Source organism: Fukomys damarensis, unplaced genomic scaffold, assembly GCF_012274545.1.
Source record: "Fukomys damarensis isolate Sample0158 unplaced genomic scaffold, DMR_v1.0_HiC HiC_scaffold_11, whole genome shotgun sequence".
Taxonomy (NCBI): Eukaryota; Metazoa; Chordata; class Mammalia; order Rodentia; family Bathyergidae; genus Fukomys; species Fukomys damarensis.
The window spans coordinates 3,953,288-3,974,768 of record NW_022900923.1 but is presented as its reverse complement, the minus strand read 5'-3'; the positions used below and the strand labels follow the sequence as shown (position 1 = coordinate 3,974,768).

Here is a 21,481-nt window from a genome sequence, read left to right as displayed (position 1 = left end):
TGAGGGAGCTGCTTTCTGGAAATAAAGAGAAATGGTGCTGGCTCGTGTAGTTGACCAACTCGGGTGGTGTGGCCTGTTCCTCTCCTGACTCGGTGATGCGGGTCAGGCATGTGGCTGCCCTTGCACCCTCCCTGTGCAGCCTCCTGAAGATGCTGGTCACCCTCCAGGGCCCTGCTGTCAGATCCCGGGCAGAGACATCCCCAGTGCTTCTCCTATCCCGCTGGGTGCCAACCACAGGTGCTCAGGGCTGAGCCCTAGGCTGGGTAAAAACCCAGTCCCTGTGACAAACTAAGCCAGAATGATTTATTACTACTCTGTCCTTCCGCAGAGTGTCATATCAAAGTTTGCTGCACTTTCAAAAATGCCTAACGCCCTTTCACCTAACAATATTTTATAACACAGCTTGATAAGAAGCGAGAGTGGGAAATGATGTGTAGAGCAAAGCCAGATGTTGTCCAAGACAAAGACACAGAGAGGAACCTTCAGAGAATTGCAACGAGGTAAGACAGTGGTTTTTTCTTTTCAAAAATAACTACACTGAAGCTTTGATAGTGGTCTATTTTTGATCACATTTGATTCTGAAGCTCTTGCTTTCTCGAAGCCAAGTGACATCGCTTGTAGCTTGAACACTGAAACCAACTGGAGATTCTGAGGCCTCAGGAGGTAAGAATGCAGTGTGATTACATGTGCATTTGGTGCAGTTTTTCTTAGTCAGACCTCTTGCTGCACCCTTCGTGACGGCTGTCTAAATTTTCGGCACTGAATCATTTTTGTTGTCTTGCACTGTGTTTATGGGATAATATGTTACACATTATGGCAGCCCTGTGCTGTCCCTTCACTCTGCTTTTTAAAAAATCATCAGCCCCCAAACATTTATCTGATGCTGTCTGTCCAGAGGCAGATAGGGTTCCGTGGCTGCTGGGTGGTCCTTGCCCATTCATCTGTAGGACTTGGGGTCTCATAGTAGAGAGGCCTGCTGTGTTGGGAACACACAGCAGGAGATTGTTGGGGGGCTGCGAGGCCCTAACAGAGGAGCTGACATTTGAACTACTGCTTACTTAAAGAGTGAGTGAGCCAATTCCATTTAGTGAGATTAACTAGATTCTCAGGCACCACAGTTCTTTCAGTCACTTTCTAACCCAGTTGGTGCTGGGGTGTGGTGACTCAGGATTTGGCTGATGGAGCAAACTCTTCCGGCCGGGTGTGCTGCTTCATTTCTCTTCCTCAGCTCCTCTGTTCAAAGGACAGTCTTACACCTGGCCTTTGTGGTTCATGAACTCAGAGCAGTGAGGGCCATCATACAGTAAATTTGTGCCCTGGCCACCTCACTTGCTGCTTCTGGTCCTGGCCCACAGAAGGGGCTGGAATGCTGCTCTCCTTATAAGTTCACAACAGCGAACCGTTAAAGTTGTTTGCATGCTCGTAGATGACAGGAGAATTCTGGACCAGAGACAAAGAGCTTTATCACTCAGGACAAGGCAGTCCCAGAGCTCGGTGCCTGCGGTTCTCACCCCGGGGCACACAGGTGCCCTGAGCAGACGGGATATGCTGCATGGGTTGTGTTTCAGGAGAGGAGTACTGTGCTGGAGACCGTGACGCAGTGATTAGTAACAGGCCGTCTTTGTCTGGGAGAAGTCCTTATTTCATCTGTTGAGGTCATTTACTGCTGGCACAGCCCTGAGAAATTACCTGGGAAGCAGCATTTGGCTGTCAGAGCCTTTTGTTTTCCAAAAGTCCAGCAAGAATGTGGGGCATATTCAGCCCCATAGCAGATTGCCTCTTCTCAGGGTTAGTACAGAAAAACATTCACAGATTATAGAATTGTAGAACTGTAACAGTAAAAATAAAATGTGAGCCACATAGGCAACTTAAAATTTCTTCGTAGCCTCATTGAAAAAAGTAAAATGAAAGATGTGAAATTGATTTCAATAATATATAATCCAGTATATTGGAAATATTTCAGCATGTAACCGATGTAGAAGTTATTAATGAAATGTTAAACTTCTTTTCATATTAAAACTTTGAAATCCAGGACGTTTTACACTTGTAGCACAAGTCAGTTCAGAGCAGTCAAACACCTTTCCAATGAGTCCAGTGGCTTCTGTGTTGGACAGGGTGGGTGGTGAGCATTAGAGTTCATCTTTGAATGAATGTGTATGGGACAGATTTTTAAAATAAATACCCTTAAAATAGAGTGTAGAGGGTGGGGTTCTGGGGATCTAACCGGGGGTCTTGCATAATTTACACAAGCATTCCTCCACAGAGCTTTACTACTAGCCCTAAAAGTAGGATTTTATAATTGTTTTCATAGCACAAGAGTTCAGGGTTTCAGGGCAAGTTACTCAGATATTTTTCCATTTACAGATGAAATTAAGATGCAGCAAATCTTTCCTGGGTCAGATGCTTTGACAAGTATTGTCTGTGCTTTCATTCGCTGTAACGCCTTCACCAATTATATGTATTTTGAGAAATGCTTTTGTGTTGAAAATAATTGTTAATTCTAATTGCACTGGAGTTAATTTAGAAAGATGAAAACTGTTTAAAAAATCACGTGCCAATCTACATATATCTATTCTCTAATGAGAAATTTATACTGTTAGTAAAATACCTGTCAATTTTTCAGATCCATGTAACAGTTCATTCAGTTCTTTAATTTTAATGACTATTACATGCTTACCTCTCTTCTAGACAGAAAATTCCCTGATCCTAACCTCACATGGTTGACACATGTAATTGTTCTGGTCACTTGGTCTTCTGCAGGGGTGTGGTGCAGTTATTTAATGCTGTTCAGAAACACCAAAAGAATGTTGATGAAAAGGTTAAAGAGGCAGGAGGCTCTGCTAGAAAGCGTGCTAAGTTGGTATCAAGTGTTTCCAAGAGAGATTTCATCAGTGTTCTCAGAGGAATGGATGGAACTACAAATGAGAAGAGTTCGACTGGAAAGAACCCAAAGGCCAAACAGGTAAGATTTTACAGAGGGTTCAGTACATCAGATGTTTTCACTTTTTGAGATGGAAATAAAAGCTGTAGAATTACAGGGTTTTTTTATTATTATTATTATTATTGTTAAAATTCCTATATGACCCCAGTCTAATTTAAAAGTTTGAATTCTTTAGTTTCATGATGATTTAAAACCAGGTATAGATGTCACCTGCTGTTAAACTTGGGAGCCTAACAGATAAAAGTGAGTTCATTTAGCAGTGGTGCTTCCTTCTCTGTCCCCAAGGCCACACCGGCACAGCTGAGAGAGAGGCCCAGCAGGGCACACTTCACTTGAAGACTTTAACTCACAGAGATAGTCGTGAAGATGTATAACTTCCAAGATAGGAAGAGTCAGTGCTGTAGGAAGGTGGAAAGTCGTCCCTGTGTTGTGGCAGCTTGGTGATACTGGTCTGATCAGGAGAGTGAGGTTGTGCATACGTACCCTGATCTTTGGCGTAAAAACAGCCTTGCTTCTCCTGCCCTTTGACATGGACTGCAGTAGTTTCTGTTTTAAAGCTGCCGGTAAAAAGTTCTGTAATGGACTCTAATCCTTAACTGGTTTTAAAAATCAACAGTGTAAATACTGAATAAGCTGTTTCAAGCCGACTAATCTGTGGTATTTTGGTATTGCAGCCACAGGAAATGAATAGAACATGTCTATGTTGAAAAATAGATTTTTCTTAGAAATTTGAAGTTAATTGTTCACTTCCACACACACCCCACCCCCTTTGCCCTTTTTTCTCTCATTCAAGGTCCACCGCTGTTCTGATTGCTAATTTCTTTTCTCTTGGAAGCTTGCAGAAGCTTCTTACTCCTATTGCTCTGGAGTCTTGCAGGGACACCCTGGGTCCCTGTGTCATGCTGAGATCTTGCTGGGCTGTGACCTTGGTGCAGTAACGAGTTCAGGTTTCTCACTGTGGGACTCGGGGTTTGATGACTTCTGTGCCTCTGTGTTCTGTTTTGGTTTTGGGGTTCCTGTTAGGTGGCTTTTGGATCTTTGGGATTGATCCTTTGGTCTTCAGAACTTCTTTTCCTCCAGTTTTCTATGACTGTCTTTCCTGAAAAGTTCTTTTATTTCTAATTCTTATGTTGGATTGAAAACATTGATTTCATGTTTTTAGATTTTGATGACTGTTTTGTACCCTTTAATTGTTTCTTGGAGTCTTACTTTTACCTGAGGGATATGGTATATGCCAAATTTTTCTTCTGCTCTGAATCGTGAGTTAGTATTCCATGTTACTGATCCCGAATATGATGTTTGTTTGAGGAAACTGGTGCATTTCATCTAACATATCTTGATCATTTTCAGCCCCAAAGGACTAATCCTAAAGATCATCAGTCCTTTATTTTATTCATTTATTTATTCTTTAGGTTTCCCATATAGGCTAAAACATGCAATATTTCATTTTCTGAGCCTGGCTCATTTCACATAACATGATGGTTTCCAGTTCCATGCGTTTTTCTGCAGATGATATGGTTTCTTTCTTTGTGGGTAAATAATGTAAAAAACATTCTATATATACCGCATTTCCTTTAGCCATCATGATTTGATGGACATCTAGGCTGTTTCCACATCTTATTTATGTGAAGTATACCACTCTTAAGTGTGTGTATGTGTGTACCTTGTAGTGTGCTATATTTAATTCAGGAATATACTGAGTGGTATAGCTAGATCAAATCATAGCTTTATTTTTAGTTCTTTTAGGAATCTCTGTGCTGATTTCCATGGTAGTGGTAATTGTTTACATTCCCAACAAAAAGTTGGAGGGAATTTTCCTGAATCTTCACCATTGTTGTTATATTCTTAACGATGGCTATACTGACTGGGGTGAGATGGAATCTCAAAGTAGCTTTGATTCGTATTTCCATGGTGGCTGAACATGTTGAACATTTTTTTATATTTGTTACCTTTTTGTACTTCTTTTGAGAAATGTGTATAGAGTTAACTTGCCTGTTTTTGACTGAGTTCTTTGTAGGTTAATTTTTTTTTAGTTCCTTGTGTATTCTAGATATTCATCTTCTTTTGGAAGAATAGCTAGTCATATTTTGTCCTATTCTGTAAGTTGTTGCTTTCTTCTGTTTCCTGTGCTGTACAGAAGTTTCTTTAATTTGATTTAATACTATTTGTTGATGTTTGATATTATTTCCAGTGCAATTGGAGTCCTGTTCGGGAAGTCTTTTTGTCTGTGTCTATGAATTCAATTCATTCCTCAATGTTATTGTCTAGCAGTTTCAGTTTGTGGTTTTATATCTGGGTCTTTGATCCACTTTGATTTGATGAGCAGGGTGAGAGATAGTGATCTAGTTTCTTTTTTGTTCTGTTTGGTTTTGGTTTCTGAGCTGAGTCTCCTGTGTACTTCAGGCTGGCCTTTAACTCACTGTGTAGCCCAGGATGGCCTCAGACTCGCAGCAATGGGTTCTGTTCAGTCTTCTGCATGCAGATCTGTTTTCCTAGCAGTATTTGTTAACGAGGCTGTCTTTTCTGTAGCACTTGTTTTTGGCCCCATTTGGTCCTGTTTCTGGGGTCATTTCTGCTGTGCATTTGGTATTAGTCTCTCTAGTTGTAGGTCTCCTCAAGTGAATGGTGATCCTCACTGTTCATATTTAATAGTAAAGTACTAATGAGTTGACTGAGAGTTCAAACCCAGAGTTTGTGTTTGGTGAGCTTCACTAATGGATAATGCAACAGAGTTGGCCCTTTGGGGATGGATACCCAAGGGTCAGTTTTTACAGGTTTCTTTGGGAATCTTCCTTTTTTTTCTAGAGAAGAATCCTACAGTCTGCTGCTATGGGTAAGACATCTGCTGCCTCTTCTGGGCAGAGTATAGAAACAGTTTGGGGGCTCTGGCACGCAGTGTGTAGACTTGGCACTGACCGATGTTCCCGAGTCCCAGACCTCTCTGTTCCTGGCTTGTGGGGACTAAACTTCCTGACTTTGTTGGTACCATCCGGAGGATCTAGCGGCCTCTGTAGGCAGTGTTCTCTTTTATTACCCATCTCACACCATCTCCTCTTCCTCCCAAATTGCCTCCAGTCTTGACATAGATTCATGGTCTTTTACTTAGACACCAGTTTCTCTTTCCTTGTGGGTGGTTTCTGCTGTTCTTCCCAGGTATCATGTGCCCAAAACTGTCATGATATGTCTTACTGTTTTCTTCTATACCCTTTAGACCCTTAAATTAATTTTGTTCTTTTGTCTGTATCAAGTTAAATGCATCTTGGTGTTTCACTGAAAGATCTCCTAAAAGAAGCAATGTTTATCTTATTGCCTCTTATTTCTTTAATGGAATTATTGGTAGTCTTAGTGTGATAAAAAATATTTTACAAAACATTAAACCTTTAAATGTTTGATAGTAGTGCTTTCTGAGCTTTGATACGAATTCCTAAAAAACTTGTGTGTAAACATTCCTTAAGATTGGAGCCTTATGAAAAGGAGATTGTCCATGTAATAAAGAAGGTATAGACATCTGTGCTTCTCTGGATTAGCAACTTCTTTGAGAGCAAGCTTTGTGATTATCTCCACCCTTTGTGACCTTTAGGTGTTCAGGTATGTGTGCGTGTTTCTTTTAGCATTGTTTCCTTGAGAATGAGGACAAGAAATTGTGTGTGTGTTCAGTTTGTCCAGTACATTAATTTTTGTTTTGTACACCTGGTGCCCAGAGTTACTGAGATCAATTTCTCTGAAGTCACGCAACTAAGATATTTGAGTCTGTTTTCAGGGCATGTGGAATTGCATACTGTACATCTTTAATTCACTTTATACTTTTCTGTTGCTGTGAGCTACCAATTCAGCAGAAGTAGTTACTGCTAAATGTCTGCTATCCCATTTACAAATGTGAGCATTTTAGGTTGGTGGAAATTCCCTAATCTAAAACGTGGATCCTCTCCCTTGCACCAGGTAAATGAGGGACCAGAGCCCAGGGTTGATCCCTGGGTATTGGCTCTGAGCAATTAAAAAGAGAAAAAAGATTAAATTGTATTTGGGACACTGTTTAGGGGGTCAACAAAAACTTACATTTTGTTTAAGTTTTCATAAAAATTTAAGCTTTATCTCTTAAATGAATAGTGTCTTCCCTCCTTCAAAGCATGTACCTTTCCAGAGAGACTTGTTTTTTCAGTTGTTAAAATAATCAAGTTTTTATTAATGTAGAATTCTTGGTTTTTTCCTTTACCTTCATAATTGTAATGATTCCTTTAGCTCTTTTCTTTAAAAGCTAACCAAATGCCTCTTAGATTTCATGACATTTAATTCTCTTTCCATAAAGGCAGATGTGGCCCGTTTTAAATCTGAGTCTTAAAGGAGAATGTATTGGCAACTGTGCTACCTGTGCTCTTAAATTCAGACTTTCTGCAAGGTTTCATTTACCTGAAATTTCCAGCCTATAATTTCAGGTTTTATTTTGTTGAAGTGAAGCCACAGTAAATTTGTAAAAAGGGAAAATGCTAGCTGGTTTCTGTAAAAATAGTTTCCTTAGTGACTTCAGGGCAGCAAAGGTCAATTGAAGTGCCTAAGAAAAAGCTGCTGGAAGGGGCTTGGTGTCTTCCTGGTTTTATGATAGGGTCTCTTTAAACTAAATGTCAGCCATAGGGACAAGTTGGGGTGCCATGTTGTATGCACTTCTCTCAAATGGAAACCTTGTACTTTGTTCTTAGCTGGGTATTCAGTGATAGGAAGGACTGCTTTTGAAATACCAGGCATCTTTGGGAGCTGTAACCTTCTTGGTGTCTTGTAACCCTGTCTGAATGAAGCTGTATTCCTGTGATTCTTAGACCTGCAAAGAGGGGATCCTGGGAGTGGGAGGTTTCTCACGCAGGTCTGAAGGCCTCCCCGCACTTGGCAGGCCTTGCTTTTCCAGGGGAGTTGGGGGTGTGAAAGGCTGAGGGGGGGGGCCGACCTGCCCTTAAGCTGCCCCTGCATGGCAGGCAGCAGTGTTTTATTCTCACATAAAAGCTGCTCTGACTGGAATGTGTGGAATCCTAACTTTGTAAATAATTCAGCTTAAAGTTTGTTTACTGAAAATGCGTAAATGAGAGTTTAGACAAAAGGGAGACTCAAGTTTAAAATGAAAATGAGCAGGGTTGTGCCTTATTGTGGCTGAGAACAGTTGAGAACCAGTTTCTCATTGTGTTCACTTCCTTTAAAATAAGCTGTTTAGTTTTGCTGAACAGCGGTTGTAATTAAAGTGAGCTTGTGTTTGGCAGCATGGTACGATGTGGGGAACCTGAAGTAGAAATCTCTGGTTACTGTGGCATTAAATAACAGTGCCCGTACATCCTTTGGCGCTATGTGAAGAAATACGCCTACTGTTTGAGACTGCTGGAGTGGCTTCATTAGTGAAGTCTTGGCTTTTTAAAACCAAAATTGTCCTGCACAGTCAGTTGTGTATCGCATGTTCGCACCTGTAGTGCAGTTTTACAGATCAAAAGGGTACTTTATTGTTTTTGGCTAGAAGACATCATTTTTGAGTGGTGGGCAGTGGAGAGCACTTGTGTGTTGTTTAGAGACGGAGGCTACGGGTTTCAGAATCAGCCTGCTGGCTTCAGAGCGCCTGTGGTCCAAAGGTGTAGAAGAGTCTGCTCCTACGGGCAGAGTGTGAGGTGGGTTCAGATCCACAGACTGCTTGGGAAAGTCCACTCTGTGTTGCTGTTAATGGCATCGGAATGAGTTCCTTGTGCGTAGTGCTTTTTCCTCCCTCAAAACTAATGGGTTTAAAGGAAACGAATTCCTTTTATTACTAAATTATTACTAAGTAATCCAAAAGATATGTAAAATAATTCAATCAAAATTATGTTTAGGAAGGCCAGGGATTTAGCTCAGTGGTTCTGCCACCTGCCTCACAAGCACAAGGACCTGAGTTCGATCTCTGGTACCAAAAAAAAATATGTCTAGAATGGAAAATTCTTAGTCATTTTAGACATATTGGCATAATAGTGCATAGTTCTTTAAAAGAGCATAAAACTAGATTTTGAGGAACTGGAATTTGTCCATTTTCTCCTGTCCCCCATTTTAGGCTGTGGTTGACCTATTGTAACTTACAGATTATACTTACCCTAGAAAGTGTAATTTGTAAGTGGGTGGTGGTGCCCTGGTCAGAGGTCTTACCTTTGTGAACAGTGCAGAGCTTCACTGGGAGATCACGGCTGGCCTCGGTTGATGCCTTAGAGTCTGAGCAAGTGAGGACAGGGGAAATGGCCTGGAGGGCGTCACTTCTGTGCTGGGTGCCACCCAAGGTGTTTCATTCGCCTCTCGGTGTTAGAAGTAGTGGAACTCCCATGGTGGACTTGAGAAACCCAGAGTCAAAATGGTTTGGTCACATTGACCGTGTTTGGTAGGCTCTGGATTCCAGTGCCATCTGTGACTCCCAAGTTTTTATTGTGGCCATTAACTCTTGCTGCATAAAAGGGTCTAAAATGCTTAAAAGTATTGAGAATCAGAGCAGAAAACTCCCCAGCTCCACTCAGATGAGCGAAAAGAACTGAAGCTGGCTAATGAGCCACAGTGCCGCCCACCAAGATTTAGAGAGAGCTGAGAGAGGCAGCTGGCATTCCGAGGTCCCTCATTCCCACCAGTGGGTTCTATACTGACACTGATACGTTTTTAAATCTTAATTTCTTAAACTATTACGATAAAATAGTCATCATAAGGCATTTTAGAATTAGGAAGCTCATGACTTAGAACATTTTTTATAAATTCACTATTAGAATTGGCTTTCTCATCATTGGTCAAGGAATTAAGATTTACTAGAAATCAAATGCATCTTGCACTTAGAATTTTCTTCTTTTAGTTCTTTTATGAAAACTTTTAAGTAGATAAACACCTAAGGTTTTCTTTTTGAAAACGGATTTATTGAGTTATAACCGTACAATTCAGAACATTTTTTTATAAAGTGAAAACCTAAATGAGTCAAAGTTTACATATTTTATTTGCTTGTATCATTTTCTCTTCTGTTCTAGACTAATCCCTTTTAAAAACAAAACAAAACAAAATAAAACTGACTTTGTAAAGGAGGTAAGCCGTTTGTCCTGAAGAATGAATCTAGGGTTGAATTTTGTCTGATTGTTTCATCATGGTGCCTTTTATCAGATATCATCATGATGCCTGAAATCTAAAAATTGGGAATAAAGGTTTGATGAAATTTAGGCTAAACTTAATTGAACAATTATTTCATAGGTGTGTTAGTTTTCCATTGCTGTGGTAAAATGCCTGACAAAATAATCTTAAAAGGAAGAAATACTTATTTTGACTCATGGTTTCAGTCTGTGGTAGGTAACTGGGCTCCATTACCCTGGGCCTGTGGGGAGGTAGAGCATCATGGTGGGAGCACACAGTGGGGTAGAGCTGCAGACCTCTTGGTGGCCAGGAAGGCGGGGTAGAGATCACTTTTATAACACAGTCCTTCCCCAAACTCCTTAAGCTGTAAATCCGTAAGTGAATTAATCCATTTCCAAGGTCAGAGCTCTCGTGCTCCAACCACCTCCCATACCCCGCTCCCCAGCACTGCTGGAGTGGAGAGCAAGCCTCCAGCTCTGGAGCTTTTGGGCGACATTGAAGGTCCAGTCCCTAACAGCAGGTGTGATACTTGGCGCTTTGCTTACTGTTGTGAGGCTTCAGGAGCCAGTCTTAGAATGCCCCACGTTAGTGACTAGCTTTTCTCTCAAGTGAGAATGAATTTCCTCATTGAAGGCACGCTCCCCTTACCCCGGAGCTAGAAAGTAATTTCTGGGGTGGATACTTCAGCAGGAGCAAGTACCCCTTCCTGGGAATTTCAGAATATTCAGTAATGTTTTCATTTTCTTTCTCTTTGTTAGCTGACATGTTCTAGGGTTGAATTAGAGTTCCTAAGATGTGAGCTGCTGTTTCTTTCCTTTTAAATTGCTGTTTTCTAGTGAAAGGAGTCAGTTTTACTGCACCTCCAGCGCTGGCCCATGAGCTTCTTTGCTTCCCCTCTTTTGTCCACTTTTGAAAGTTGTGTAGGCCTGAGGGTTGGTATTCATTGACCACTTTAGAATAGGACATCACTGCAGCCAGGACACCCTCTGGTGCTTCCGTTGCCAGGTGTGCAGCGGAAGTGTGTCTGAGCCGCCCGCGTGCACTCTGTGGCACGGCCGGTTCTCTTTGAGGGCTTCCTTGTGTTGTGGGACCGGATGTCTCATCCCATTTGTGCTTTCTGCATCCTAGACCTAAAATCACTTTTTGTTTTGTTTGGTGGGAGAAATCCATTTATTTTTTAAATTTTTGTTGCATTCAGATAAGAGTGATAGTATATATACATGTTACTCATGTTCTCTTTACAGCTTGGTTTTGCTAATATAACATTTCATGATTTTAAAAGCACTTTTAAATGTTTTCTCCTTTCAGCTTTTTAACAAAATCTGTGCTATTAAGAAAAACATCGATATCTATTTTCCAGATGAATGAATAGCACTGTTAATTTGTTTATAAATCTGTATTTTCACTTACATACTATATAATAAAAATAACAAGGATGGGCTTTAAGAGATTAACTGGCAGCCGGGCGTGGTGGTACACACCTGTAATCCTAGCACTCAGAAAGCTGAGACAGGAAGATCGCTGTGAGTTCGAGACCAGCCTGGGCTACATAGTGAGTGAGTTCCAGATCAGTTTCAACTACATAGTGAGACCCTGTCTCAAATTAAAAAAAGAGAATAACTGTCAGAGTGTATTCTAAATATTTAAATCTCCTAATTTAATATGAAAATGTATAGAGCACTTGTATTAAAAGTCTTGATACGTTACATTGGCTTTTCAGGCAGTTTAGTTAACCTTAACTTATTAACAGTTCTTATGAGAATGTAAACAATGAGCAGAATCAGTGTTGGATAAGTTCAGTTCTCTGATGCTTAGATATGTGAATAGCAAGTTAGAATAGGCACCACCAAGCAGAATGACTTTGAGTGAGGATATTTGTGTTGAGTGTAGAAACAAAAGGCAGAAAGTGCAGTTGAAACAAGTAGCAGATAAAAGAAAGGAAGCAAAAAATAATATGGACTTTGGTAGTATTAGGCTTGAGTTCTTGGAAATAACTCGAAGTTCTTAGAGAACTATATATTTAACGTGTGTTTGGACTGTAAGTAAAAGTGGTGTCATTTCTGCATCCTAGCCCCCCATGAGACTCTACTAAATGCTTTTTGAGTTTGCTGGGATTTTATGAAATACCTATATTTCTGAATCTGGATAATACATAAATAGTTAACAGAAACAAGACCAAGTGAACTTTTTAGAAATGAATTAAAATAAGTTTATGAAGGGATGGAAAAGGCAAAAGTTGATCAAAACAATTGGGAGTTGCTTATTAGAAACTCTTTGAGAGCCAGAGAGAAATGATTTCTGTAGAGATGGGATCTCTTCTTCATTTGTAGGTTCTTCACTGGAACTTGCACATTCCAGAAAGAAACATTAAGAGTCAGTGGGATGGGAGAATATCTCTCAGGGTTAAAAAGTCATCGATATTTTTATTCAGCTTCTAAATAATAAGGGCTATATTTCACTTCTGTTGATTTCAGCCAGAAGCTACATTGTGAGTAGCTTACTAGAAAACTTTAACAACAGTGTTTAGATGAATTTAGCCAGCACTGAGTCCCTTTTTTAATTTAGTCCAAATTAAATTAAAATGAAAACTGAAAACTCTTCTTAGGGAAACCTCTGAAGTCAACAATTGCTGATTGCTAAATATAGATAGACTATACTATTTATTTGTTTAGGGTTTGCCTCTAATTTCCCCCTTCAGAATGAAATGAGGTTAAGCTCCTAATTATTTCGTGTTAGACTAATGAATAATTCCAAACCTTCTATTGCAGCATTTTTGTCAGTAGCTGCCAGTGTTTGTTCAAACTTTGAAAGAGAAACTGATTAACATTTTTAGGAGTTGTCTTCATCTTCCAGACTGACAAAGACTGCTTCTGTATGACCCTGATTAAATATTTGTGTAAAACCCGGCTGGGGCAGTGGCATTTTGTTTCCTTGCATCATGTGGTTTTCATTATGTTCTTGGTTGTTGCATTTAATCAGTTTTGCTTTTTAATCAGTGTAAACATGAAGAGTTATCTTATAGGTCTCCTCAGGTCCTTGAGTCAGGGCCTCCTGAACACTGGAGGCTTTGTGAGCGACCGCTATGTTATTGTAATCTGTGTGCAGAGGCCGCCCAATTTACGTCTAACAATAGGAAAAATCTGGTCCTAGTGTGTAGTTTCGCTAACTTTGTCTTACATTCGTCAGGTTAAAAAAGTTTTTTGGTTTTTTGTTGTTGTTGTTTTTTTTGTTTTTTTTTGTTTTTTTTGTTTTTTTTGTTTTTTTAGTTTTTTGAGACAAGGTCTTACTATGTAGTTGAGACTGACCTCGAACTTACTATGTAGCCTAGGCTGGTCTTGAACTCACAGCGATCCTCCTGCCTCAGCCTCTGAGTGCTAGGATTACAGGCATGCGCCACCATGCCTGGCAAGAAAGATTTTATTGCTTCAAGTCCTGAGCGTCCAGAATTTCTGATTTGCAGTACTGGTATTAATTGGTTCAAATCCAGGACTATCTTAGTTTTAATTTCTATTATAAAAATAATACATCAAAATTGCAGTAACTTCTTTGTTACAAACAAAACAAAACCCCTTCATTTTCATTATGTCTTCACTTTTATTGAAATCTATCCAAAGATCACCCCAGCAAGCTTTTCTGGTGAGTGGCATATTTGGAATTTGTTCAGGCTTTGTGGGTTCTTGAGTGTGGGTCGTGTTTGTGGAAGGCGGTCAGTAAATCGAAATGCATGAATCCAGTGTAGCATGATTGACCCAAATTAGGACTTCTCTTGAATACCCTAAGACGTTTTCTGTACATGGAGTACTCATCTTACTCTGCGCGGCCTTACCATGGTTTTAAAGCATGTCATATTGTGAAAGGACATCAGGGGTCTGGGTGTGAGCACCGGCTGAGCTTGTAAGAGCCTGAATGGTAGGTAGTGAGCGTGGACTGTGGGACTTGGAGTGAGTTACAGCACTTCTTGGAGTCTCTGTGTCCTGGCTGTAGATGAGAGTGGAACTGTGATCTGGCCAGGACTCCTTTTTCCTTCCAAACTAACATATATATATATGTATATGAATGAGACATAAATTAGGAATCAGCAGACTGACTGACTTCTTGGCTTCCTGTTATGGTAGACAGAGATTTACTTCTTCTACAGTCTTTGTCTTCTCCCATGTACTCTCAGTATAGTTGGTTTACAATTATTTAGGTCAGTGTTCAGCATGTACACTTGTCCAAGTATTATTTACAGCTGAATGTTGTAATATTCTGCACGTGTATTTCTATTTAATGTTTTTCTGAAAGGTAATGATAGCTTGATTTTCACGTTTAACTTCCATAGTATATGTAGTTCTTCAAAATCAAATTGATAATATTAAAATTATGTTCTCTGGGACATTATTTCCTCGAAGCTCTTTTCCTGCCTAGGTTGGTTTCTTTCTTGGGTCACACCAGGGCTTCATTTGGGGATATCCATTACCTGTGATCTTTGCACTCTCCTCACCATCACCCTACCCTGTTTCCTCTCCTGTGCCTGCCTCTTTTCTCCACTTTCCCCCTTTTGGGCCAGCGCATGTCCAGGGGCTTTGTCCTGCTGGACCAGGGCGTGCAGGCAGACACAGAGGCAGGGTGCCCTCCGCTCGCTGTGGTGCTGGAAACGCTTTTCGCTGTGTTGCGTCTCCTACTTTCCCAGCCCCCGTCTTTCTTTTGGCTTGCTCCATCACTTTCTGGAGGACACCCTCAGCAGCTCTCCTGAGAATGGCTACATGGGACATAAACTTCTAGGGATCGCCTGTGTCTGAAAATAGCCTTGTTCTGTCCTTATGCTTGAATAGTAATGTCTCAAGTTCTTGAATTTTAAACAGGAGATTACTTTTTTTTTTTTTAAGTATTTGCTTCTTGGGCTCTTCTGTTGGAGTTACTATTGGAAAATCAGACTACACTCTGATGCTTGATCCTTTGTGTATATATGAGTTGTTTATTTTCTTTGTGGAAGCTTATTGTCCTTTCTTTTAGTTTTGATTGTCTAGAAATTTTACAGTGAAGTCCTTGACCTAATTTTGTTTCTATTTTGTGTTTTGGGCACTCAGTTGGGTCCTTCGTAACTTCGGAAATGTGTTCTCCTTCATTTGGGGACATTTTCTTCATTCACTCCTTCCTTAACTTCCTCCCATCCATTTTGGCTGTGCTGTAGAATTCGTTATTTATATATGCAACCTTCTCAGCTGCTTCTCCAGTTATTTCATCTCTGCATTAGTCACTTTCCCGTGACAATATGTCTCATACCCACAACTTTAGAAAGAGAAGTATATTTTGGCTCGCATTTTCAGAAGATTCGGTCAGTGGTGTGCATGTTCCCAGGCCGGAGGAAAACTGCCCAGCCTCACAGGCAGGAAATGGACAGAAGGGGAGGGAGGTGCGCTCCATGGCGCAGCCGCTGGGACCCACCTTGGACAGCTCAGTCTTGCTGAGGGGCCACCTCACAAAAGCCCTGCCCCAGAGCACATGAGATTTGGGTGCACATTTTATATATATCCAACCCGGAGCGGTCTCTTTCCCCTCTTTACACAGGTCTCATTTAATCACTTCTGTGTCAGGTTTGTAATTTCTACTCTCGTGTTTTTACCCTCAGGTTTTGTGTTGCTCTCTTTGTGTTTCTTTTAAAATGTGAATGGCCCTTTTTTTGTGAATGCTTGTATTCTACTAAATCTTTGAGAATATTAATGATTTTTCCCTCTATTTTTTCTCATTGACTAATTCCTTTTTCCTACAAGTACCTTTTCTGCTTTTTTGTTACTAGCTTCTTTCTGACAACCCTTGTTTGTTTCTGATTAGAACCAGTAGTCCTAAAAGTGCGATTAGCACTCTTGATTGAACGTGGGGCTGTTGCCCCTGAAGCTTCCCCACCAGGTTCTCTGGGTCGGGGCTTTGTTAGAGTAGCGATCGATGGGTGAGATTTTCTCTAGAGTTGTTAGCCTGCCAGTGTGTCAGGAGAGCCATGGTGAGAGCAGTGGGGGTGCCGCTCACTTACTCCCGACCGCTGCGCTCTGTGCCTGTGCCTGTGCCTCCACTGTGCTGGGTCCCTGGAGGGGTCTCCAGTGGCCTGGTGTCTCGGATCACAGCGTCCCCCACTTCTCTTCACTGTGTACCCGGAACTCCAGCTTGTGCTCCGATGCGCCTGTTTCTTCTCCAGGCAGTGGGGTGAATAGGTTGGCTGCCTGCTGAGACCTCTTACCTGCGTTGTCTGCCTTCCAGCCTGGTGGTGCTGCTGTTGCCTCCTCTCATCTGGTCCTTGCTGGTTAGATCTTTAAAACCAGCATTTCCTTTCTTGTGTTTTTATTGAGAACTGCAGCTCAGCAAGAGTAGTTGTTTGTATTCAAACTTCCACATCAGCAGGGCCTTCTGCCCCCCTTTGGTACATATTTCTTTAGCAGTTGTGGAAATTAAACATTAAAGCATTGTTCTTTTGCCTTTAAAACAGTTTCTTTCTTGAACTGACCTGTAGACACTTGTTGTAGAGTATCTGTTTTTAATGTTAACCCACACTTGCTGGAACCACTTTTTCTGTCTGCTCTTTCTCCACCTGTTGCTTCCCAATGTGAAAAGCCCGCTGTGTGACAGTGAGCAGTGACCACACCAGAGACACCCGGAGCTAAGCCCAGTGCTGGATTTCCAAACCGATAGGGTTTTCTGAAATCCTCCCCCTGCGCTATAAAGTGCCTTGGTCTCTGAGCACTGGGCAAGTACTGTCACTAAGACGTGCTTATCCTTTCATTGGCCATGTCGCGGTCGCCGGGGAGCAGGGAACTTATAAAAGCAGATGGTCACGTCCTGACCCCGAAGTGTCTGACTCAGTAAGGCTGGAATGATTTTCTGATTTCTAACTTCTAACAGGTTTCCAAGTGGTACTGTTAGGCTGGGGTCCCATTTTAAGGATCGCTGGTCATAGATCACTGGTCATGTCAACAGGATCACTTAGATCCCACTCTAAAGCCCTGCTGAGCTTTCGCTTTTCAAATTGGATAGTTGAGAGGAACTTTGAACTTACTCTGTCACTGCTCTCAGTGGCCGAATGGACGGCTCCGGTAATCAATCGCCTTTGGACACAATCATGAGGGCACCGGTCTCTCACCATTGCAATAAATCCCTTCCTTTGGTCTATACTTCTTTACTTCTGAGCTGCTGTTTGAAGTATTTTCTGTGTTCTGTTCTCTCCGTCCCTCCCGTACCCTGTTCTGCTGTTGCCGAGGTTTTCTGGCTCTGCGCTGGAGCCCCTGCGAGCACCACAGTGCAGGTGGAGCTGCCCGTGCTGGGCCCCGGCTGGCACTCGCTCAGGCACACACACAGCTGCAGCGAGGACAGGACTTTGTAATTGGTTTAATTCGACTCATTAAACTGTGAGTGTTCTCATAATTCCCAAAATGTCGGTGGTACCTCAGCTGTGGCCACACGCTTCCCAGAATTCAAAGCTTCCAATTGTCAGTCTGACGAGGAAGAGGTGTGATCATTGCTGGTTCTGAGCAGAGGTCTGTTTATTGGAAACACCCATTTCTTTTATTCAAGGTGAGGAGTCTGACAAAATATGAGTCAGCTAGTGGCTTCCTAACTCCTGAGACAGCTTAATCCAGTAGGAGCAGATGGAGGGGAGGGTTCTAATGACTGCTTTCCTCCGAATTGCCTCCCGTCTACTTGGCTTGAGAAGCATTAGAATTGATATTTGTTTGTTTCTTTATGTTGGTTACATCAGAGTACAAAGTGTATTGTTACTCCCGATATACCAATTCTGAAATCTTTTCTTACACTGTTGTGCTGTCCGGTCTCTAGGTCCTATTTAGGGGCAAACACTGCTTGAAATTTTGACCTGTAGCATATAGGAGTGAAGCAATAGATATTTTTCCCCCCTGGTTCTAAGTGTCCTTTTAAAATGGACTCTTTTTTTTTTAATGTAATAAGTTTTAGGGCTGGACCATTTTAAATAAAAGGTACTTCAGCAGTTAAGTTTAGGTTGGCAGTTTCTTGCAGCCTAGCAAGTATCTTTAATATATTTTTCTTTAAATTGTTTCCTACATGGTTAGTAGCCATGTTAATAAAGATAACAAACAGTATTTTCAAGCTGAATGTTAAGGGTGCTTACATTCACACCTAGAACTTTCCAGAATTGTGTATTTTTATAAAGGGAATAAACAGATCTGCATACACAGTTGGTTCTGTGGAAGCAAGGTCTTTGTTCTGCTTGCCCTGTGTTTCTGACACGAAGAGCAGTGTTTGGTACCCTGTTTTCAGTAAGTACTTGTGGACCGAACTGCGAAGTTTTCCAACTTCATTCTGCATGTGTTGCGTTTCTTAATGCCACACGGTGGCACTGTTGTTCCATGCACTGGAAGCCTGTGTTTCTGGGCTGTCTTAGGTGTTCTACACGAAGGAATAAACTGACCGCCTATTGTGTTATTGTCTACTTTGGCTGTTTATGGTCGTAGCATGTCCTTGGTCTCTCATCACACAGTCGGTCAGTGATATAATAAGCTCTCAAGAACGTTTGGCTCAGATCTTTTATAAAATGTCAGTTAGATAGCATCTGCAAAAGCCCTGCACAGTACCAGGGTCGATTTCCTTTGCTCTCCTTCACTTTGGGTTAAAAGTGTTTGATGAATTTCTGTCTATATCGAAATAGTTTTTCAAGAACTTCCTATTAAATTATCATTGAATATTAAATAATACTGTAAGTTCTGGTTGCCAAAAGACTCACAGATCTAGATTTTACTACACTCCCTAATTATTTGTGGAGTTCATGAGTTTTATGAGCTTGATAAAATATTTTATTAATGTGTGATCCTTTATTGTACATTTGTGCATATTTGATCATAGAGTAAAACTGACTTCAGTTTAGAAGTTGTATTGGTTTTACCTGCCTCTTAAACCTGAGTGTTGAAGAGCTTGCTTGTAGCTTGAATTTTTATTTTCTTGTGATTGGATTGATTTCTGAATGTGTTTGTTGATTCTTTTATTTTCCTCAGACCGAAGTGAACTCAGAAGAGGGCCCAGGGTGGAGCATTCTGCGTGATGACTTCATGATGGGAGCGTCCATGAAGGACTGGGACAGGGAGAGCGATGGCCCGGATGACAGCCGCGCGGGGCCCGCCGGTGCCCCTGACACGTGAAGTGGTGCCCTGCACACGCATGCTTTGTCCTCCAAGGTGGGGCACTGCGAGGAGCCGTCCTCGAAAGTCCCTCTGTTTATGTGAGCTGTCTCAAATGACTGTATTGTCAACTTTTATATAGTTGTGATTTTACTCCAAGCATTTGTAAAAAGAAATATTTCTGCTTGACAATATTTTCATTTTTCTAGGGTCACGGTGTGTTTACACACCCTGACCACGGACAGCAGTGCGGTTTTAGTATCACTGGTGTTTCAAGACATGCAGCTCCAATCAGAATTAAAATGAACTCTTAGAGGTTGATGTTTTTCTGCCTTCCAACTCATGGACTTATGTCTGTAACTTGTTGAAATAATTGGGGGTAGTTTGTTTATTTGTTTGGTATAGTAAACGGGAGAAAACCAATGTAGTAAATTTTTAAAATAATAGTATTTCTGACTTTGGGTGTTGATTTTAATTTTTGATTAATGGTAAACCTCATTTAGGATATTACCTCCTTTTTATACTGTACTAAGTAATATAATGACTGATGGTTTAAGTGTTGGGTTGTCATTACATTGGAGAAATAGAATTTTAGACTCTTTTTTGCCCTGAAATAATTGGTTTTGCTTAAATTCTCTTTGGGTGGTCCAACCAGGAAAGTGATACAGTCTGAAAACAATCTATATCAAATATTGCTCCTAATTTGAGACTTGCTTTCATATTGCTGGCTTAAAATTTGTTAAATTGGGTATCCTTTAGTATTTAGTTGTTAAACAGAAAGAGAAGTGAACTGAGACTAATATCATCCCAAAATAAGTGGGAAACTGCCCAAGTTTGTATAGGAATTAATCAGTAAATATAATCTATTCCTGCTTGAAAAAGCTCCATCCCTTCTCTCCCCCTCCACCCAGTTGTAGCCCTTGGGTCTGTTACACACTGAAGGATAGTCCTACTCCAGAAACAATGTTCCGGAGCAGAGATGTTTACCTTTTCCAACCCATTTGAGTGTCATAAGTATTATAAGACTAAAGTTAAATTAGCCCATAGCCTGGTATTTGTTATCATAAAGGACAGTGTATACTCAAGATATCAAGTGGTTAAAACAACAAAGTTTGAAATGCATTTTTCTATTTATCCTAACTCTTGAACACTAGTGTCTGTCTTATTAAATTACAGAACCACCATTTTGGCATTTTAATATAAATAAATGTGAACAAATATTCCTCAGTCATGCAGGACTATATTATTGTGTTAAATATCCTGGTACAACTTCATATAGGTAAATATTTCAGTATAAGTTAACACATACTGTCTTTGAATCATATAGTTTTGCAAAATTTATACAGTGTTAAAAATGAGTAAATAACTTCTTGTTTACTAAAAAGTAGTTTTGAAAAACATACTTTTTGTTTGTTACTTTCCTACCAGGGATCAAATTCAGGATCTTGCACTTGCGAGGCAGGCGGTGGCACCACTGAGCTAAATCCCTGGCCCTCATACTTGTATTTTATAGTCCTTTATTTGACTAGGAAAATTGAAAAAGATTTTCAAATTGAAAATAAGGAAGAGAATATTTGCAAATTTTCTTCTTTCAGAAATGATTTTGTTCCAACATAAAATTGGATAGCCAGTTGGATCTCTTGTAAAAAGGGTGAAAGTTATCATTTGTGTTAGAAGGCCATGAATTTTTGCTATATAGTTGAAATGTCTTCTATTAATATTTCTGCATCTTGTGCTGGGTTATTTAGTTCAGTGGTTCTGCCACCTGCCTCAAAAGTGTAATGTCCTGTGTTCAATCCCCGGTACCAACAAAAATTTTCTATGTCTTGACTACAAAAATTTTTAAGCAAAAAATTATGTGACTCTAAAGATGAACATATTAGTTCAGAAACTAAGTATGTATCTTTGGATGAATGTTTCAAATTGTTTACTTCTATTACTGCTATCCTAAATATATAAAACAGCCGGGGATTTAGCTCAGTGGTTCCACCGCCTGCCTTGCAAGCGCAGGGACCTGAGTTCTATTCCCAGTACAAAAAAAAGAAGAACCAACAACTAAATATATGAAACATTTAAATTCTTCTGACACCAGTCTCAGAAAGAACTCTTTCTGTTCCCTTTTTCTGCATCGCCTTTCGGTTTTATAAGGAGGGGAAAGAGAAATTGTATTCCATTTCTCTTTCCATTCATCTATTTAAAATAACAACACTAGGGAACTATTTATGGTAACTATTTAGATGAATGTAACAGTAAAGAAGCTACTTTATTTCAAAAAGTATTGAAAAAAACAGCCAACAACATAAATCTATTTCCTTATCCTGTTGTCTAGAAA

The 21,481-nt window shown here is 40.5% G+C and overlaps 1 protein-coding gene across 1 annotated transcript in view; it reads left to right on the top strand.

The window, feature by feature from the left end:
- Positions 1-21,142, top strand: part of Rrp15 (ribosomal RNA processing 15 homolog) — a 40,131-nt gene extending 18,989 nt beyond the window's left edge. Inside the window, exons 3-5 of the mRNA XM_010642499.2 lie at positions 403-500; positions 2,761-2,962; positions 19,027-21,142. Coding sequence (XP_010640801.1) covers positions 403-500; positions 2,761-2,962; positions 19,027-19,170 — 444 coding nt within the window. The 3' untranslated portion in view covers positions 19,171-21,142. The remainder of the gene's footprint in view (positions 1-402; positions 501-2,760; positions 2,963-19,026) is intronic.
- Positions 21,143-21,481: the final 339 nt, after the last annotated feature.